The 22,249-nt window shown below is 35.9% G+C and overlaps 1 protein-coding gene across 6 annotated transcripts in view; it reads left to right on the top strand.

The window, feature by feature from the left end:
- LOC121855574 (talin-2-like) overlaps positions 1-19,546 on the top strand; it is a 178,305-nt gene extending 158,759 nt beyond the window's left edge. For 5 of the 6 annotated variants that reach the window (XM_042350580.1, XM_042350581.1, XM_042350583.1 and 2 more), the window contains 5 exons: positions 1,344-1,554; positions 7,292-7,333; positions 13,779-13,906; positions 16,671-17,317; positions 17,996-19,546. In XM_042350580.1, coding sequence (XP_042206514.1) covers positions 1,344-1,554; positions 7,292-7,333; positions 13,779-13,906; positions 16,671-17,317; positions 17,996-18,464 — 1,497 coding nt within the window. In that variant the 3' untranslated portion in view covers positions 18,465-19,546. The remainder of the gene's footprint in view (positions 1-1,343; positions 1,555-7,291; positions 7,334-13,778; positions 13,907-16,670; positions 17,318-17,995) is intronic. The other variant, XM_042350582.1, reaches the window with a different exon arrangement.
- Positions 19,547-22,249: the final 2,703 nt, after the last annotated feature.

Below are 22,249 nucleotides of genomic sequence, written 5' to 3'. Positions count from 1 at the left end.
ATATTAAAATTCTAATGAATCTTTACTGGCAACAGGAGGCTGCAGTGTTAATAAATAATGAACTTATTAATTGGTTCATAGTTTGAAAGTAAGACATGACTGTGTTCTATCTCCAACATTGTATAATATATATTAAGAATTCTTAATGAGAGAAGTTATAAGTGATAATGAAGGAATAAAAGTCAATGGTAAAATAATATCAAATATATGCTGTGCAGATGATCTGGTGAAGAGGCATTACAAAAAAATCATTAATAGATCAATGGAAAAAGGTGAAAAATATGGTTTAAGAATTAATGCTGTAAAGACTAAAATAATGGTTGCTTTCAAATTGGAAATAAATCCAAAATAAAAGTTATGGGAGGCAACAGGGAACTTAAACAAGGGAAAAGTTTTGTGTATTTGAGAAGTAACATTAACCGTGACGCTAGATGTGTGGAAGAAATCATAAGAATAGATCAAGCTAAAACAGCATTTAATAATCTAAAAGATTTAATGAAAACGGACATTAACTTCAATTTGAGAAGAAGGTTGTTGGAAGGCTTTAAGGGCAAGGACTGATGTATGGGTCAGAAGCGTGGACACTTTTAGCAGACACCAGAAAGAGGTTGGAGGCCTTTGAAATGTGGTGTTATAGGAGAATGCTAAGACTAAGCTACACTGACAGGAAAACAAATGAAGTACTGTACTAAGATTAGCAAAAACTTCAAGGGAAATACTTGAAATGTAGAGAATAAGAAAAATGAGATACAGTCCATTGTATTGATGTATCGGTACTGTATACTGTACTGTATCATATCAAGTATAGTATGATAATGAGGTCTTACTGTACAGTGATTTCTGAACATTATTTCAGTGATTGTTCTTAATCTAGATAATTTTAATTTGGTTACTTCCTATGATTCGATCTTGAAATTATAAAATATAATTTGTCTTGAAGAAAGGTGTGCAAGAATTTCTTCTCTCTACTAATACCCCCTCACATAACTGATGTCCTCAGACTTGTCATCACATCTCATTTGGTTTTTTCAGCATCTTATATTTTTATTTATTTATTGTAAAGAAGTGGTTACTGGTTATGGTTTTCTTGATTTTTTATATTAAATTAAGTCATTACTATCAAACATGAACTGTGTAAACCTTGTAGGCATCACTGGGAGTTTATATTCTTCAATAAATTTTTTAATAAATTTTTTCATTTCAGACTTGACATCTCCGTGTGTCAAATAGTAAATTATTTTTCCTCAGGATTTGTTCTTTAAAATGGGTTAAGGTGTACTCCATTACTTTGGAGGAGAGAAAATGGTTTCTGTTCTAAAACAGGAATTCCTTTTATTCTGCAGGCTGCAGCATGGTGTGGTGAAACCATTGAGCTTCGCTCAAAGGTGATGACCGCTGGACATGATTTGGCTGTGCAGTATCGGGAACTTCTCCAGATGGTGATGCATCTTCTACACAAACCAAGTCCTGAGGCCCGGAATGCTCTGAGCACAGTGTCTCGCAAGATTGCCCAATGTGTCACAGACTTGGTGGCTACAACTGAACCATTGAAGGGTGAGCTAAGAAATTTAAATATAGTAATGGGTGGCTTGTTAGATGGTATGAATATTTATATTTGGTTTGATATGGCCTGCTGTTTGCTGTTGGCTTTGTCCCAGTTGGTTTTAAAGTCACCTAGGGATAAGAATATCAAGAGATTAGCTAAGTTAGAGTTGGATAGCTTGCCTGTGTAAGGGAAGAAGTAAACATTGTAATGGTGAATGGGGTTTTGGGTTCTACAGGTATGCCACATAAAATTTATGAGCTGATAAAACAATTGTTTCATGCATGATGTTTGGCATCGGTTGAATTGCATGGTTTAAAAATAATATACCTGTATTAAAGTTTGCACTCTTGGAGGGTTTGTTTTGTAGTAAAAACATATTACTCAAGTCAAGAAAATTAAATTCGTTTCCCTAGAATTTACTCTGTCTAATAAGGATGAGATATAAGTGGAGTATGGCAGGAGGTCATCTTGTGTACAGCAGGCAACAACACAATCACCTCTATCAGAATATCCTGGGGCTGGGGTTGTACACTCGGTAAAAACACTACCGTACAGGTGGGGTCCGATGATTTTCCAACTGAATATTCCCGTTGTCTCGCGAGGGTTGGCAGGCCTGAATGCGAGACATTTCGTACTTAATTTGGTAGGCCGAAATTAGCTATTTCCTGGACAATATTGAATTACTGTGTTACAATATGATTGGAGAATGTCAGTACAGTATATCTAGATTAGTTAAACTGTATGTTATATTAAATGTTCCACACACCGTGGACTACAGTAAACATGGAAGTGGATGAGTTGTCATATAGGAATGCATTATATGTTTGGCAGAATTAGTGGATAGAGTAAAGGTATAAGATTATTTTACAACCGAATTTTGAATCTGTATTTGTATTGCTACTTCACTTTGGGCTGATGCCACATTATGTTATTCTTTATTCGCATTGGAAAATATACCACGCTGTTCCGAAACATTTGAATAGCTCCATAGTTCATATAACATACACATTCTTTATGTTAGATCATAGGAAATGTTGGTAGCACTAATTACGTAAATCACAATATTAGGCTGCTACAACACCACTCACAATGTGTATTCCACATGGAGAAATGAGGCATAGAGTTCCGATCAAGTTTCAGATTGTGTTAGTGTGGCAGCACTAACTCTGACTCGTTTCAGAGTGCCGATCACTTGTTTCGAGCACGTGTGGCCGAACTCATACACACTCAGGGCTACCAATGTGAGGAATGCCTCAGGGGCCTTTTTGAAACACTTCGTTTGTAGTGTCAGTTTGTTCCACGCAGGACTTGTAACGGTATTTGTTTTTACCGAGTGTACTTCCAGCCATTTTGGTGATATAAGAGGAATCATAATAATAATAATAATAGCTGGTCTTTTGTTTCTCAAAAGCTTCAGTTCTTTTAAAGAATTAACTAGCACTCGAAACAGTACAAAGTCAAGGACTTGAGAATAAAAAGAAATACTGTACTGTACTACAATAAAAGATAAAAAAAAATGTCAACTGTATGAAAATCCATTTTAAATGTGCATACAAGTGATATGAAAAAGAAAAGATTATTTGTACGTAGGACACATTTAGAATTTACCATTGGTCACATGCCTTTTGTTTCTTACTTCAGTATTTAGTAATATGTACAGTACAGTATATGGGTTTTATGTGGCTGGTTAACCAAAGCAAAGATTATTGTATAGTGTGCTAAGAACTGTTGCAGTGGGATTTATGGATATGTATAACCTATGAAACATTGGGAGTGACCTTATCAATATGTTATTAACTAATCACTGCCAAGCACCTTGGACAGAGGTTGCCAATGCCCAGAAGGCATCCATTACCTTATAGCAAGTTACACTATCCACATGGACAGTATTTTGCTGCAAGTGATCATGTACTGCACCCTTCTCACCTAGAAAAATATGGATTCAGATTTTGAATCACAAGTTGTCTCAGCAATAAGAAATGAGTTCAGGTCAGGGGTCTTCAAACTCTTGACCTCATTACCTTTGAAGTGCACCTGATCACGGGAAATTTATGCTTGAAACCTCGGTATACTTCAACACCTTCCTTATGAAACTGACACTATGTGTTCAGTCTGAAAATCTATAAATGCAAATTGTTGTATAATATAGGAGTTAAACCAGCTTAAGGCTTCTGAGAGCTGCAGCTCTTTTTATGAAGTACTGTACATGAAAAGCGCTTCTGGAAATATACTTTGAAATATTCCCACACTGGTTTTAACCAAGTACGTATAGCAAGTACTGGTAAATGTGGTAGGATATGGTTTGTTTTGGTGTAAGTACAGAGGTGGAAATGGACAGTCAAATGAGGAAGTCAGACATGACTTTATCCCTTTTTTTAACTGGTTCCAATTACATTAGCCATCAAAACCAGTCATTAGATCATTAAAGGAGGATTAATTCTGAAATCCATTTTTACGACCAAGCCTGAAACAGGTGACTCATTCTTCCCCTTCCCTATTAGTAGATAAGGTGGAAGTTAGGTTGGTCCTGTAGGCTGAACAATATGATCAGGCCAGCATGTGTGGGTTATTGCTGGGTTTTTACCACTTTTTTTCATATATAAATTGTTTTTTAAGCATTTCATGAGTTGTCTGATACATTTTGGGTTATAAAAAGGAATTTCAGGATCATGCTTCCATTTTTTATTATCTAGCAAACCATTTATGCTATACTGTAGAGTGGTTGGATAGGTGATTCCTCAAGCAAAGCCTTTTGGCAGGAACATAATTTTCCATGTGTTTTTGTGAGGTTTCAAAGCTACCTAACTCAAATTCTTCACTGGTCACCAAGACAGCTGGGGGATCCTAATCAGAATCAGGAGTCATAGCAGTGAGACAGCTGTATTGCATCAGTGGTTGGAGCAAATACTCTCTACCTGGATAGTACTTGTCCCCTGAACACTGGCTGACTCTGGTTAGGGGATGTTCACAGTTTACTTGTTCATTTCTTTAGCCATAAATGGATTTCAAGTCTCAATTAATATTTTAGAAATTTAATGTTTTTGTGTATCTTACAATGCTGTACACAGTAGAACCATGCTGAATTGGAAATTAGCTTTATCCGACACCAGTCACCCACCAGACTGGAATACTTGTGTGAATCCAATATGTCTGGTGATATTCCATTAGCCATCCATACTTGTTTTTATGTGTTGGCATTCACAACCATGTATTTTGTCCCTAAGTAAATGACAAAACTGTATAATATTATATACTGCTGTATATTTTTAATTCTTGTAGATATTCAGTATGTTGCATATGTCTATTTACACTGTAATATTACAGTATTACTGACGTCCACCTCCACCCCACATAACTGTATTAACAATAGGGAGCACCACAACTACACACAAAACACACAAGCTATGTCAAACTACAGTACAGTACATGATCTCTCAAGCATAATGTCTGTCAAATGCAAATCAATAATATAGACTAAGCACTCATATTCTTAGAGGAAGGACAACTGACTTAAACAAGTGACAGATGAGTGGCAACACGTTAAACTGTAGCGATATATGATTTAATCTTGTACATTTTCCAGTTTTTGTGGGGAGAATCTAAGTGGACCGTGTATTGAAACAAACTGATGAGTAGAGCCAGATTAATTTTTTTTCCATTTAAGTACAGGTGGTTCAGAAAGATTATAGTTATCCAGGTTTCTCGTAAGTGATTTTAATTTAAGTGGGAGCTTACTGTATTATAATGTAATAAAAGCTCATCACAGTGAGAGTGCATGTGATACTGCAGTTAATCATATGTTCCTTGCAACAGGATATAAAGGATTGTAGTCATCTTTGCAGCACATTAAGTTTGTTTATCATTTTGGGGATTACATTATATCTCATAAAAAAAATTATCATTATCATCATTTCAAAATGTGACTTCAGTTGGGTATACAGTTTTTGAATGAAGCCTGTATAATTATGAAAAATTTACTTTTTTCATCATATTTTTCGTATGTGCACTACTTGCAAACTGTTTTCATTACTTTTACATTTTGAATCTACATAATCTTTTTTATGGCCTACAGGCCTTTGATGAGTGGCCTGTGTATACTGAACACCCCATGATATAGGCCATTGGCATGTCTGGGTAAAGTCAGTCAGTGGCAGGGATGCCTAATTCATGTGAATAATGTAATTGCTGCAAAGCAGTTCTTCACTCATTTGCACTAGGAACCTTTTAATGTTTCCAGTGCTGTGGTGGCTTCCCTAATGACTAATGGAACATTTCAAAAAGATGCTAAACTCTCATCATGTGAAGCTGCTCAAAGCAGTCATGGTGGTACAGTAGTATATGAATTTTGAAATGATGCAATTTAAATTGCAATTTATTCCTAAATATATATCAGTAACAGTTGATGAAATGGAGAAATTAGAAATGATTAAATTAAGGATTATCATATTTATTACTATGTATAGTAATATGTCACAAGGAAAATTATACATCACTCAGCCTGTTGAGTGCAGTCTTATTGATGTTCCATTTCTAAGGGAGGAGGGGCCGTTGGATGGTCATGAAAGGGTTAACTGCAAGATCATTGCTTCCTACTGTAGAATTTTTCTGCTTGATAACATAATGAACACCAATGGAATATTCGATGGGTGAGGATATCTGCTGTAATGCTCACCAAAAGGTTACAAAGCCAAAATTTGGGATTTCAGGTTTCAGTCCTCTATTTATGGATTAGGATTGAGATGCATGACTTGGGTTTTCTCCCCCATCCCAAAGGTTAGAATATGGAACAATTAGATCTTAGGGTTGGACCTTGAAAGCCCCCTTTGTAACATGAGTGGTTCACAATTTACCAGACTGTTATTGAAAATTCAACTCCTGACTACATTAAATGTTTGACTGGACCTTAATGCAACTATCTTACCTCTAGGTATTTCCTTAAAAGGCTCTAGATGTAATTTGGTGCAGAACTGCAATTCTTCCATTATGTTATTCAAATGAATAATTATCTTACCACTGACTGTACTTTATGATACTCCTGGACTGTTCACATGTGGTGCTCACTACATTGATGTCATACGGTTCAGTAAGCTCGGCCCATAGCCACAGAATGGAATTTCATGCTTCAGTTCTTCATTTTGACATTTCTTGTAATTGACAAGCATATTTAATAACATTCAAGTAATGAATCTCAACCCTTACCAAAGGTGTTTTGATATGCAGGGTTTGTGAGGTACTGTACCAAGCTGCACAACCAATGTATCTGTATTGCCTATTCCTGTTTTGTAAATATTTAGATATGTTTGTATCCCCCACCATAAGTATGGAAGGTGCACATGCTGGCCTGATAGTCAATTCATCCATTACATCACATGTGGTTCTGTTCAGTAACCAAAGAATGGATTGAATTACATTTTTTATGCCGCTATATATCATTCGTGCTAAGGCTGATAATGATAAACAGAAATTTCCATATATAATTACTGCAGTTCTGGCCCCTTTACAATTTAGAGTTGTTGGCAAGTGTATAAATGCCTTCACTGATAGTCTAGTTTCAAACATGCTGCATTGGAACAAGTGATTTTTATAGTTTCAGCACTGATGAACTAAAGGAGACAGTGTAAAGGATACTTTTCACTTGTTCTGAACTATTTTTCTAAATATCTAAAAGCATGAACTACACACATCCATCACATTTTTCTTTCTCATTCCCTCCCACAAACACATCTGACTGTATCCCCCCTACAGCGCACTTCAAATGGCACGAGGCTGGCGTGAGTCCGCCCAGTGGTGAGTGAAGCATATTTGTATACATGATATTTTACCATGTGTAGACTGGCATTGTGCATGTCAATTACCCATATCTCTGGCATTTGCCTTTCCCTACAACAGTTTCTTAAATCAAGCTCTTGTGATACCCTGATATATCCATGGAATTATTTCTTTGCACTCTGTAATCATTGTTTTAAAAAGACAAAACAACTCATACGTGGGGCATTTTCACAAGATCTTGATTGTATTCAAAGCTTTAAATTTATTTATTTCTTGGGAATGATGACTCAGGTATACAAGTATATTATTGCTTGATTAAGTCGATTTTTCCATGTCTGACTTTTCTTTCCAGCTCTTGTACCATAGGTGGTAAGAACAACCTGACAACAATGTATAAAGGTTTATCTTTTTCAGCTTGGTAGAGGGTTGAAGGCTGTTAAATGCTTATATGATAAAGTCATCATTTTTGAACCAATATTTATGTTTCATTAAGGTTTATATTTTGTAAATACATAACTGAATCTTACTGAACTGTGATATGAGGCTCAATAGTGATGATTCAAATTCTTACTATTGGTCGAGGCATGAAAGTTGAAGGCAAAGAAAGCCTTGTAAGTTTATCCTCTCTGGTGTTTGATGTCTCTCATTCTTTGTTGATACCAAGTCCTCATCCTGCTGTTTAATCTGTGTAAATACGTTAAACTTAATGGGATTTATTCTTATAATGATCTGGCATGACAAGAATCTAGTAACAATAATTTTGAGAATGAATCTTCCTCCTTAATTAGTAGTCTTCCTCTAAACTCACTTGAACCAGAAATTCAACCTTCATTGCAGCTTTGTAGGATAGAAAGTCTGCTCCTGCTTCAGTAGTATCCCTTATATCTAATGTTCATTACTTTTAATTGACATAAAACATAGCAGATAAATAACAATAAGTATGTATTAAGAAAGAACTTTAACAAGGTTTTAATATTAAGGTATTGTTTCCTTTAATAATTTATTATTAGTCATTTTTGCCTCTTTTCTTTGTGAAATACTTTTGAGTTTCAAATGATAGGAGTTCCAGCAGCCACTCATGAAACACTGTGAATGAAAAAAATGTAATATAAGAGTTGCAAATGATGAACCTAAGAGAAAAGAAATGTTGGATATTTTTAGACAGGAGTGATCTGTATGTCTTGAGAATGTGTGAAATAATAATGAATGGCTCTGAAAATTTTATAAGAAACGGTGAGTGTTGCAAGATCTGTTTTGCCCACGGATGTTGCAGGAAATGGCAGAGAGGGAATGGGACTGTTTATTAAATGAGAATGGCATGAAGGCATGTTTCCTAGTAGTTGTGTAAGTTTGGGAATGTTAATTTAAGATTTAAATTGGATATACGTAGGGGAGAGATTGACTTTGATTGGATATATGAATTGTTGGATAGATGATACTACAGTCTGTACAAAATTTAAAGCAGATTACATTGAGTGTTTGTAGCAACAGCATACAGGGGAGTTTTACAACAAGTTTGAGGACACCTCAGTACCACCTGTAACTGTTCTTTAACCACCCAAGCCATAACAGGGAAAACACAAGTGTCTTGACCCAACTCTTCTGTCAGCTCTGGCTTGATAACATTTAAGTGCAAAAGAGCTGCACTTTCTATAGACATCTAACCTGATAAACATGAATGTGTGCAGGAGATGTTGTCACAAAAGTTCGCACTATTTTAAACGAAGCGCTTGAACGCCATACTGTATTGGCATTTAGATTATATTTGGTCCAGCAGGATATGTCACCAGATAGAGAGATAAGTTATTTATTCAGTAAAATTAGCTTGCAAGTCATGAATGCCATTAAACATTTTAAGGCAGCACTGCACAATTATGTATTTTAAGTCTCTAACTGATAGTATAATTTCTTTAACACAGTGTGTATGCAAGAAGTCAGGAGTAAGTATTAGTAAGTGTTGGAGTTAAGAGTTAAAATTTCAGGAAGAATATATACTGTAATAAATCTTATTTGGTCATTCCCTTTTCTTATACAGTATCACAAAGACAGACACAGGCATTGTTGCATCATTATGTGTACTACTGTTGTGGCATTTTTTGCTAGATTTAAAAAAATCTAAATGTATGCATAAAGATTTCAAGAGCCATTTATACCGGTACAAAATTTTTAACTCGTATGATCATAAAAAACATTATTAGTCACCTCTCAGGGTGTGATCAGTAAGTCACTTTGACAACATTATCTGTTAAGATTTCCATTTCTCCCTTCATAACTGGTTTTAAACTCACAATTCACAAAGACAGTCCTCATTAAAATACGATTGAGGTACAGTGAAAAACATAGCAAAGTTGAGTTAATATTAATGCTTAACTAATTTGGATGGATGGTTGGCAGTCTTAAGGGGAGTAGCCTCATTGCTGATTGGTCCACAGTGGAGATATGTTGTGAACCACTTGTGTCAGTTTGCTGCAAGGTGATGGTAAAACAATGTGAGTGTCCAAAGTGACAAGGGAGTTCTTGGTCAGTTTCTCTGACTTTAATTATTACAGTACAATGTACTGCACACACATATGTTTATTTGTTTACTGTAATTGGTGTCTTCATTGCCTTTTCTTAGTCCAAGTTATTATATGTCTGAGAATATACTCTACACATTTAAGCAGTCACTGTGTCAATTATCTTAAAAACTGGTAAGTATTTGCTATCTCTTCATCAGTGAATACTTGGGAGTCTGGAATATACATCCTTTGATGTACTCTACAGTATATGTACTGTACGGAATGATCTCCCATAATATAACTAAAAGCTTTACTCAGATACTAGTTCAGTTTTGTGCTTTGAACCCGAACAAAAAATGACAATGGAACACACTATGAAAAGCACAGTATGAAAGGTTGAGGCAAGTCTCAACAGGGTTCTCCCTTCATCATTTAACTATTCATGCTCAGAATTTCATCCTAGTCATAGAAAGGAAATATACTTGCAAAGTTCCTTTTAATATGACCAGAGAGGAATTAAAACCTGATTTACGCCCACCCTCTTCAGTCTGAACTTGTCCATTGCCAAGAGTACTGACTCATGACACTTATGTATTCCATGTTGTGGCTTTAGGTGGTGTGAGTGTTATATAGGGAAGGTAATGAGGTGTATCAAAACTTTTATTTTAACTTTTCTTGTGTCTGTACCTCCTAGCCCTTGATACTCTGAACTTTATTTATTGTAGCTTAAGTTGAGAGGTTGATGTGTGTCAGTAATCTACCATTAGTTTTAATAAGTATTAATTGGCCAGCCACTCTTCACTAGGCAGTTCAAGTGTTATCCTAACACTAAGCTATTGGTTTAGACCCACGAGACCTGACATTAGTGGCTTGGACTAATCTAAACAATTAGTCTGCTTACCCATTGCAACCATCTACCTGAAAGGGAGAACTAGAAACACATGTTTCTTTCATAGACAGTTATTTAGAAGGAGTCTCCCTAGAGACTGTAATCAGATAAATACAGATATCTGCAGAGTCCATAGAGAAAGGGTGGGTGGATGGAGGGAGGGAGGAGTGATTCTTCTTTTCAAACCTGCAGTGGTTTATAGGCACCTGGTGGTGAGTAAGATTTAGGGACAACATTTGGTGCTACCTTAAATGAGTAAGTTTATAGTGAGCATTTCTTTATTTCAGATTTTAAACTCTGATGCTCAGAACTTTTTATTCCTTTATGGTCAGTCCTGCTTCGGAGATTTATAACTTAAAGCCAAGTACTTATTGTGGGAACATGTTGAGACAGAATCCCTAGTTTTGCCGACTTCCCCATGAATTGTATAGGAATTTAGGAAAACTCTCCTACACATGTGCATAAAAAGCAATTAATTTGGAAAATTTCTTTATCGTGACAAAAGTGAGTGTTTGAAATTGAAATTTTGCAGTTGAGGCATCCAACATATTAAATGAATCAACAAGCGTATTTGATTAGAGGCACCTGTGCAGTAAAATGTTTGCCTAGCTAGTTGTCTGCCATCAGTTGTGTTTTATCCTATTAGTGAAGTGTTAGTTAGTCTTGAATTCATTAGTTTTCCACATCTAATTTGTATTTATTTGAAAGTGTTCTCCTCTGCTTGGTATGCCAGCTTGGTGGCTAGTTTTGATTGGATCTTAGATGGATTCATCTAATAGATAATATGAAATACCATAGAGTATATACTTGTGTATAAACCAATCTCATTTACTGTTGAATTTGACCCTGATTTTTTGGTAAAAAAGGCCATTTTTTTCATACCTCTTGTATAATTCAACACCTAACTTTTGAGAAATACTAGGTATAATCCTTGACATAATTTGAAGCAAGACACCGGATTTACACCAACGAGTTTTGTCTGTGACCACCACAACGACCACTGTAACCAACTCTGAAACAGAATTCCCGCCATTAACCAACTCCTATGAGGAATAAGATAAAATAATTTATACCAGTAAATGTTAGGAATATATTAAAATAATATCAGTATATAGAATAAAACAAAAAATAATGTACGTACGTGTATTGTTATTTGACTGCTGGACGACATTTGTCAATTGTTTCACTACACATGGGAGGCAGCTCATAACAGCTGAGATTCTTCATTCCCCCCTTGGCGTGAACTCTTGACACACACAAAAATTATTCCTTTTTATGTTTTTGACCTGATGATATTTCTTTATTTTATTTTAATTTTTTTTTCACATTCTGTATACAAGATTGTGTGCTTGTAACATAGTAAAAAAAAAAGTTAAATAAATAAATAAAAATACAGCAAATATATCTACCTGAAATTACGAGTTGAAAAATAACCATAACACCTGGGCTTCAGGGATGGATGTGACTACAGTGATGAGTCTAACTGGGCAACAATGCTGCCAGCAATATTAACAGATGCAAATGAAAAGAAAATAGTCTGTAATGCTTCATTAGTATCAGGTATTTGTAGATTTATAGTGGCATATGTAGTGAATGAGATTCTGCTCTTCATGTAGCAGCATAACTATATTTGACCCACAAAAATACAGCAATTTTAACCCCTCAAAGGTACTATGCATATATATTTCGACCCCCTACTTTTTGCATAAAAACTTGAACTGTACTTGAGTATATAATTATGGAATATGGAGGCACTTTTAGGATCTATTAATTTGGTGAAGCCAATTCTTTTTCTCTCTAAAAAATATGGAACATCCAACATGGATGATTAAGACTAACTGTAAGTAAAGGATCATATGGTTCTTCTCCCAAAATAGGTAATATTTATTTATTTTTTCTGAGGGGAAGAATGTGGGCCTTAAATTATTTTTCTTATCCCAGAATGAGATGTTCAGCCCCCCAGACCAGATTGAATTAATTTCTCTGTTTGGAAACTGTAGTATTCCCATCATTCCAAACACTATACCCACTGGGACTACTACACTACTACGGTATACTGTTTGAAGCAATTATTGATAGTACAGTAAATCATATGTTAAGTATAGAGATTCCAAAGCTTTGTTTATAAACTTATTGTCAAAGATATTACAATACAGTAACTTGTAATGACTGTACACATAAGAGAGTTTTCCTCAAAGGTCTTTCATTCTTCTTTGATTTTCTGAGAGGGCTTGTCTGTACAATATGTCCCACTAAGAGGCACTGGGTCCTTAGCATAGAAGTTTGTCATTCACTAACTAGGCAAGGAAACTACTCTGAGGAACTGTGCAATGTTGGGGTGTTTATTCATTCCTTTTCCGAGTTAGCTTCATATACTCAAGCCACCTAGTAAAGGGCGGGGCCAGAAATGAAGGTTTGACCCTAAAATCCCAATTCATGGTTGAGCCCAGAACTAGGCGACTCAGAAACCCTCCTCCCATGGATTGGTGTGGAAGTGTGCCAGGACTGATTTGGGATAACCGCTTGGAGAATCAAGTTCATCGACTTGAATGGAAAGGCAAATTGTGTATTGGCTAGTGTAACGTGATGTACATGTTCAGGCTTCTTGTCCTCTATTGTCTATGATGGAAATATTAACTTCTCTCATTTCTCAGAGTGATGGTTGCAACAGGGTGGTATTTTAGACTAGTTACACCAACTAATGGTGGGTCTCCTTGGTCTCGACTAATGGTTTAGTGGGAGCATTATACTTAAGCAACCTAGTTCTGGTCTTGGCCATGGTATAGGATTTCAAGATCAAATACAGTATTTGTATTTCTTTCTGATGGTCATTTTAGCTTTACTCCACATTTGTTAAATCAGTGACCATTTTGTATGCATATAGGAATATTTTTTTATATTTTGATTGTTTGGGCTAACCTTCTCTCATTTTTAATATATTCCCACTTTATATGTTATAAATGGACAAAAGCATGAATAGATAAATAGATCCCAAATATCAATATAATATGTAGTAAAAGGCATTGAAGAGAGGTATTTTAGTTTTGTAGTTTTCTCATTATTTGATTAATCTCAGGTCATGACTGGGAGGACCCTGATGACCCAACAGTGATTGCTGAGAATGAGCTTATTGGTGCTGCTAACTCGATTGATGCTGCAGCCCGTAAGCTAATGATACTTCGGCCACGTCGAGCAGAAACAAAGGTATTTTTATTATTTTTCATTCTTTTTAGGCACTTGCCTGTTATAGCACAATGGTCAGAACCAAGTGCACACACACACACACACACACACTCTCTCTCTCTCTCTCTCCTATCAATCACATATACCATTGCTTATTATATGTCCATGCCCCTGACTTTTAAGTACGTAATCTAAAAAAAAAAGCTATTTCTTCACTTTTAACCATTTTCTTGCTATAATTCAGGGTGGCAGGAACATGGACAAGCAAACACACAATCTCTCCTTTTATTTGTTGTTATTAAGTTATTATATGGAAGTTAAACTTTTTCCAGTCAGACTAGAGGGGATGGTGAGGCTTAAGCAAATAATATAAAATTAAAGGTGAGGCAGCTGAGCAGAACAGAGTTCACTGACCCTAATAAGTTATCATGCCTAAAAGGTTTATTATGCAGAGTGAGACTATTCTTTGTCTCTTCTCTAACGAATGTTTTTGCCCTCAGAGTGATTGTACCTATCATGGCCCGTGCAAGTTAGATATTCATTTGTTCTGTTTTTTTTCTGTATTAATTCCTACTATGCAGGAAGAGTAGGTTATACCTTGGGGTGTATTTGCTCAGCTGCAATTAGTAATGATGTTTTCTTCATTAATTCTGTGTTTTAAACAATAAATTGTAAGTAGTAGTTGGCACAACACTGTCTTCTATTTTTTCTTGTCCCAATACACAAATTATTGTATTGATAAAACACAGGCATACAATTTGTAAATAAATAGAAGGATGTAACTGTATGTGTGTGATTAAGTTAGTGTAGGTTCTTGCCCAAGGTATGAAGACAGAGAAGATAAATTATGTTATTAGAATTGTTTATTGAGAATTATTGACAATAGAAAATGCCTAATGTAATAACCAGAATATATAAGAAAAAATTCTGTAGCTGTAATGGGGAACAATAATAGATAGGTAGATTCAGGGGTGTTGTACATAACATTACTAATTGTGCTCTTCACTAAGGAGATATAAGATTCATATGTAAAACAGAAGGAGTGGAAGAGATGTGAGTAACAGGGTATGTGTGTGTAAAGAATAAATAAAGTGGAAGAATAAATGTCTGCCATTATAGAATACCTGTATTAGATATAGGATGAATATTGTTTCAAGAAAGAGGTGTGTACAGTATACATTGTGATGTAAACAGACCTCTGACAATATCACATAGAGTACAAGTTACATTATGTGAGAAATTTTAATATCATTACAGTATCATTGTTTGAGTTGAGAAGTTTATTGTAATTAGACAAAAATATATGATCTTTTAAACCTGGAGGAAAGTGCTGGGTCATAATGTGCTAAACCTGGAGGAAAGTGCTGGGTCATATATGATGTGTTAAACCTGAAGGAGAGAGCTGGATCATATATGATATGTTAACCTGGAAGGAAGAGCTGGGTCATATATAACATTTCCTTACCTTGACATCACTTCATCAAACAAGTTGATCATTGGTGCTGTGAGATATGTTTGATATTCTTGGTTGTTGATTGGCTTCGACTAAGAATCAAACATATTATCATAGCACAATGAAAGTACAGCATTGGAAGATTTTTACATGCCCCGGAGGAAGAGTGTGGAGTGAAGAAAATCAAGAAGGAAGACAGTTTCTAACAAGGTGGATGATGTAGCTAAATGTTTGTAATATTAAACTAGATAATACAGAATCTTTTATGTTATTTTCTCTGATATGTGTTTAACCCTTAAAAGGCAAGTAAGGATTCCCTAATCTGTCTCTATATGTGCAAAAACTATAACACAAAGAACATGAAACATCCATTGGTGTTACCCACCATCTACCAACTAACAGCAATTGATGTTGGCCACTGTTTAAGGGTTAAAGACTACAATTTATTTTAGGAAAGATATTTTATAAGTAATATAATTGCTATTGTGAAATTCTCTTCAACTTTACTACCAATCACCCTCAGGTAGAACTTGCCACTGTTTGGGAGAGATGCAGTGCCTATTAGCAGGAGCACAGTACCAGTTGAAAAAAAAAAAAAAATTAAATCCAGATGATGAATGGGTTAGGGACTGAAGGGCCAGTTCAAAAGGTGGTTGTTCAGAACTCTAGCACTAATTCCTTCCCCATAGAAAAAATATAACTATACAGGTTAGGTTTTGAACTACCTCACAAACCCAAATTTTGCAAAGATTTCATCTACAAATAAACATATATGCCTGGATTCCCTGTTATGAATTGTCCTGCATCAATGTCATATATTTCTCAATAACATTATTTTTCTCATTTTACAGTGGTAGTACAGTAATTAAGTTATACAGTATACAAGAAATGTATTCTTAGGCAACCTCTGATCATAAATCTTAAATAGCTAGCCATTTAAGCATATCTGTCAACTCTTCCCAATACTGTACAATGATGCTACACCACTTGCCTTATATCATGCATCTCCATAATATACAGTAATGCTCCTCTATCCCTATCCACCAAACTCACCACAGTATATTATGTCTGTAAGCTCTCTTCACCATCATACCGTCTGGTATCCTTTACACATGAATTGTTACTGTAGAATAAAATTTTCATGACAAGTGGTGTACAGTACAGTACTGTATATGCTGAGAAAATTTAATTTTGATTCCTTCTTCTGGTTTATATTGTATAGCTATGCTGCTGTTACTCTCATTTTTATATAGTCCATTCATCTTATTCATTCACATACTCATCATGTGGAATTTTCTTTGAAAATTTGTTGATAAAATTTATGTGTTACAGGAGGTTGACGAGTCTATGAACTTTGACGAGATCATCTTAGAAGCCTGTAAATCTATTGCTGCTGCAACTGGAGCATTAGTGAAGGCTGCATCAACAGCTCAAAGAGAACTTGTTGATTCTGGGCGTGTAAGGCGCCGTCCTACTGCTGCATCAGATGATGGCCAGTGGTCAGAAGGATTGGTGTCTGCTGCACGCCTTGTGGCAGCAGCAACTCATTCTCTCTGTGAGGCTGCCAATGCATTGGTTCAAGGACAAGCTAGTGAGGAGAAGTTGATATCAGCTGCAAAACAAGTCGCAGGCTCGACTGCACAGCTGCTTGTAGCATGCAAGGTGAAGGCAGATCCTGATTCAAATGCAACAAAGCGCCTGCAAGCAGCTGGCAATGCTGTGAAACGTGCCACTGATAACTTGGTTCGGGCTGCTCAACAAGCTATTGAACATGATGATGAGGTCACAGTTGTTGTACCAAACCGTAAGGTTCCTAATATGTCACAAATAATTGATGCACGTGCAAGAGTTTTTGAACTGCAAAGACAGACACAGTTAGCCCAAGAAACTTTGAAAGTTCTTCAGATCAGTCAGTATAAAGATGGCAATGAATCAGGACTCTCTGATACAGACCTCTCTGGATATGATTCATCCTCAAAGTGAGTATAAATTTTTATTTGTAAAATACTAATTTTGTGTAAAATATTTCTTTTACGAGTACATTTACAGGGCTTGTCAGGTTTTGTGCAGTGTGGCAGCCCTGTGTTTGTTTACATTCAATAGAATGAAATTAGCAATAGTAAACATACTGTGGAATCAAATTAAAACAACTTTAAAACAAATATCTCAAAGATAATGATTTGTAAAATTTTTATATGAAGAGCCCCTGTAAACACCCTAGTGAAGGGGACTGGACATGCATTCGAAAATGAATACTCCATCCCTGGAAGTAATAAGTGTACAGTAGAAGTACAGTCCCCCCAAAAAGTATAGTTACTCATGGGGTCGATGTGGTTTTGTGAGCAGTGTTTGTCCACTAGTTTCGGAATGGTTCGTACAGTCGACCACAGGTATTGGTTTACACCATTATCTGCCATGTGGATTAAATTATATGGTAACACTTCCATGCAGAGAACTGCCAGAGTTTCAAAATTACCAGTAATATAAGTTTTATTTAAAAACAGAGATAGTGTAAGGAGAGTAAATGAAAGTTTGTCTGCTCTATAGAACTGCACATGTGAAGTTATTAGAACTTTTTTATGTTCCCTACAATCTTATCTTTTATATAAGAATGATAGCTTTTTAATATTTACATTGTTTGTCATTTTTCATTGCAGATATGACTCTTCATATGAAACATCAGGAGTAATCACCTCTACCCGTGCTATTAAGGTGAACTGCAAGCCAGAGCTCCCACGTCCCCAGTTACTGAACCAGTCATACACAACAACATTCACCTCCAGTCCAAATCGTTTACAAACCACTTCATCTCCTGTTACACATTCTCTCAGACAGTCACTGAATCATTCAAATGGTGGAACAGCATCAATTGATACTTCCTTTAATCTGTCAAAAGTAAGTGACGGTGGAGCTGAATTTGATGATGGACCAACTTTCAGGGAAGCCTTGCGAGCATTCCAGAAAGATGGAAGCTCCTCTGTTTCATCTTCTGCCAACACTTCCTTCAGTAGATCCAACAGATCACTCACTGAATCACAGCAGGTCCTCACAAGCTCCACACAACAAATTGAGCACACCATGCACTTGACCAGCTCCAATAAAAGTTATCATGTAGAGGAGAGTTGAAACAATACATGAAATGCATTTAATGTTTTAGATGTTATTATGTAGACTTAGCTATAATTGGTTATGTAATGTCAGGATATAATCACTGTTGTCTCTGAAGAATCTATTTTATGTAGACAGACATTTAACTTACATATTACACATATATATCATCATTTATACTGGTGCAGTAACTAAGAATTCTATATCAGGCTTTATGTAGCTTTCACCCAAGTGCTTTTGTGTCTGCATGAAAGATAGGAAAGCCAGTTTAGTAATGGTCTTGGAAATCCTGGTGCCTTGAAGTGTCCATCCATAAACAGCCAACCCAGGGATGTAGGAAGGAAATTGGAACTCCTGCCTTAAAATTGGGATATTCTACCCAATTGCCAACAGGTGTTAATGCATTTTTTAAAGATGTTTGTCATTGCCATAATGCTTTAAATCCAATTAAGTAGTTTCTATAAGGTATTATTTTGTAATTTGTAATATGTGATTAGAATTAATATATTGAATTCTTTATTTAACTTTTAAGATGACATTTTCAAAACTATGACTCCAAAGTACAGTATACAAATTGGAATGTTAATAAGTTTGTACTATTCAACTTATGAAGTATTTCCCAGAGATGTAAATGATTAACGGCTTACAATATATGCTTGTAGTTTGGTTATTTAACACTTTGGTGCTGATATTTTTGTTCATATAATAGTCATATTAAACATATCATGATGTACAGTTGTATTGTATTCCATTGTAATGTAGCTTAGTACAAAGAAGGTAAAATGGAGAAAGGGAGAATTATAGTATTGTAAAGGATCCCAAAAGGAATCCTTTCTATCCATTAGCTATAAACAGGAAAATAAATATTTGCATATATACATATAATATATATAGTTCATCAGATTGAATGGTGAATTTTTTATGTATATTTCTTACAAAATTATAATGGTTCCTTCTCCCTCTCTCTTCGCACTGCCCACCACCTTCTTCTTGCGAGCCCACTCCAGTAAATCCGTCGCAAATGATACAGTGCCTAGGGTCATGAAACCCTTGTGTCTTACCATCTAAAATGTAATGTGTAATAAAAGTGTGTTTAAAAATCTTGTATAGTTAAAACAAACTGTCCCATTGAAAAGAACTTTTAATAGATTTTCTGCAAGAGATTAAACATCTCGTAGGAGTGAGTGGAGGTACAGTATTATATAACGAAGGAATGGAAAGCCGAAGGTATAATACATGGCTTTTCCTACTATGCTGAAAGATGGTAATAGTTAAAAGAAACAGATTATTCTTTCACTTTCCTTCTATTAAATTACTCTAACGGCTGTTGACATCCACATAACCTCCAATCATTCAAGTGACCTCCCACTTCTTATGTCCATTCCCCTCACTTTAGTATTCCCTTCACCCAATCCTCCCATCCTCTTTGTCTTCTCATTTACTATCTATTTTGGCTTTAAACTCTTTTCATTAATCTTTTACAACCGTCTCTCAATATGTCCATACCACCAAGGTAAATGATGGTCAGCTCTCAGTATACCTCTTTCATTTAAATGTCTAATTTCAGCATATGTAATTTTGTGCATCTTGTTTACCCGTTACATTATTTCCTGTTGCTTCTAATTTCCCTCATTGCATTCAGTGTTCATACTTCACCCTCAAAGATCCCTAATATTACCTCCTTTGATGCATATCCTTATCTCCATACACTTTTGTGACACATGACCTAAGCTGTTATGACACCAGGGATGTAATTACCACAATCAATCAATCAATCCATACACTTCTAAATACACCTACAGTACAACTTTTTCTCTGCTACAGTGATTCATTACCCACTGTTCCATTTGTTAACACAAGCATTTCACTATATTTGAAATACCTTGCTTACTACATTCCAGGTAAAAGTATTTCTCCCTGTCCTTCTCTACTTAATTCAATCACTTTACTTTTGTTCTATTTACATACTTCATGATGTCTGAACCTAGAAAATCAAGTTGAAAATTACAATTGTAGGTATTCGTCCTACACTTCCTGATAACTAATGGTCTCAGGCATTGCTGAGAAGAAGAATGAAATTCAAGAACTGTTAAATAATGGCTACAAGTTATCCCTTGTTTTAACAGAGACAAAGGAGAAAGTAAACTCAGTCATAACGATGTCACCTGAAATATAAAATTCCATAAAGAAGTTTCAAGGATATGTCTATAGGTATCCTTCGTTTTGCAATTGGGATGCATTCCTCAAAAAACGGATCGCTAAGTGAAATGATCGGTAAGCGAACAAAATCGAGAAATAATATTCTAAACAAGGGATAACGAGGAATATTATCCATGGAGATGGCACGTAATTGTGTATCCGAGTTCTTGACTGGCCGACTCACCACCCAGTAGTACTCAAAACATTTGAGGCTGAGCTGTAAGCTATGTTATTGTTCAACTTGTAATTTTGGGTAGATACATACAGAATGTGCAAACAAAGTTAAAAAAATAATAATTACAGTATCATAAGGTCAAAAACATAAATGGAATTAACAGCTCTTACATGGTCTGCAGTTAGCCGACAGAGCAGGGGAGGGAAAGCAAGGAGCAGCGTGGGGGATCTCTCAGCTGTTCTCTGTCTCATGTTCCGTGAAATGATTGTCAAATGCCAAGCAGTATTTTTTTTTTTTTTTATTCCTCACATTTACTGGTACAGTATACACACAACACACTTTTGTGTGTACTTTCCTCCTGTAGCCATAGTTTTCTTAATATATACAGTACAGTACCAGGAAATGTGAGGAATAAATAAAAATAATAGCAATAAAAAATCTGTACAGTATTGCCAAATCAGTAAATAAAAGCCAAATGATAGTTTAACATAGTCGCTATTTGCATACACTCCCTGTTTCACCAAAGTAATGAAGACCAGCTGCGACACCGATTCCCTTGCAACGCTCACCGCCCCTCTACACCAGGTCCCCAACTTTTTGTAAGCTCTGGGCCACATTTACCATTGTAAATATAGAGGGGAGCACCAAAACTTTGGATCTATATTCAAGGAATAATAAGTTATTTTCAGTTTTACACTTCAAAGTTTTAACTGTTACCAGTTACATACTTTTTACATTTACCCTTGGATATGCATTCTCAAAAACCTCCACATCCACACCCCTCCTCCATACCCACACCCCTCCTCCATACCCACATCCCTCCTCCATGCCCTCCATACCCACATCCACATCCCTCATCCATGCCCTCCATACCCACATCCCTCTTCCATGCCCTCTATACCCACATCACTCATCCATGCCCTCCATACCCACATCCCTCATCCATGCCCTCCATACCCACACCCCTCATCCATGCCCTACATACCCACACCCCTCATCCATGCCCTCCCTCGAAATATCCAGTACAGCTCCTCCCCGACTTACGACGGGTTAGGGACCCAAATCCAGGTCGTAAGTTGGAAATGAAAAATTAATACATATAAAATCTAAAATGAAATACAGTACAGTAAAAGTAATCAATAATGAAGAATGATACAGTGTGACTGTGCACTTACCTTTAATGTAGTCAGCTGAATGCACATGGGGTCCCCATAATTTTCTATTTACAGGATACATGGAGACTATATTAATTGGATGAAGCAGAGGAGGAGACAGCTGGGTGGGTCATCAATGTTGCTTTCTTCAGACAGGTTTATGTACATGGGAAACTTGCTGGTTGAAGGTATTGGATCATCTTTAGGGAAGAGGCAGCACTGGTGGGGCGTGAGGAGACAGCAATGGGGGACTTCTTAAAATAGATGTCCAATTT

This window comes from Homarus americanus, unplaced genomic scaffold (assembly GCF_018991925.1).
Source record: "Homarus americanus isolate GMGI-L3 unplaced genomic scaffold, GMGI_Hamer_2.0 scaffold48406, whole genome shotgun sequence".
Taxonomy (NCBI): Eukaryota; Metazoa; Arthropoda; class Malacostraca; order Decapoda; family Nephropidae; genus Homarus; species Homarus americanus.
The sequence above is the reverse complement of the archived record's forward strand: the minus strand, read 5'-3'. Positions and strand labels throughout refer to the sequence as shown.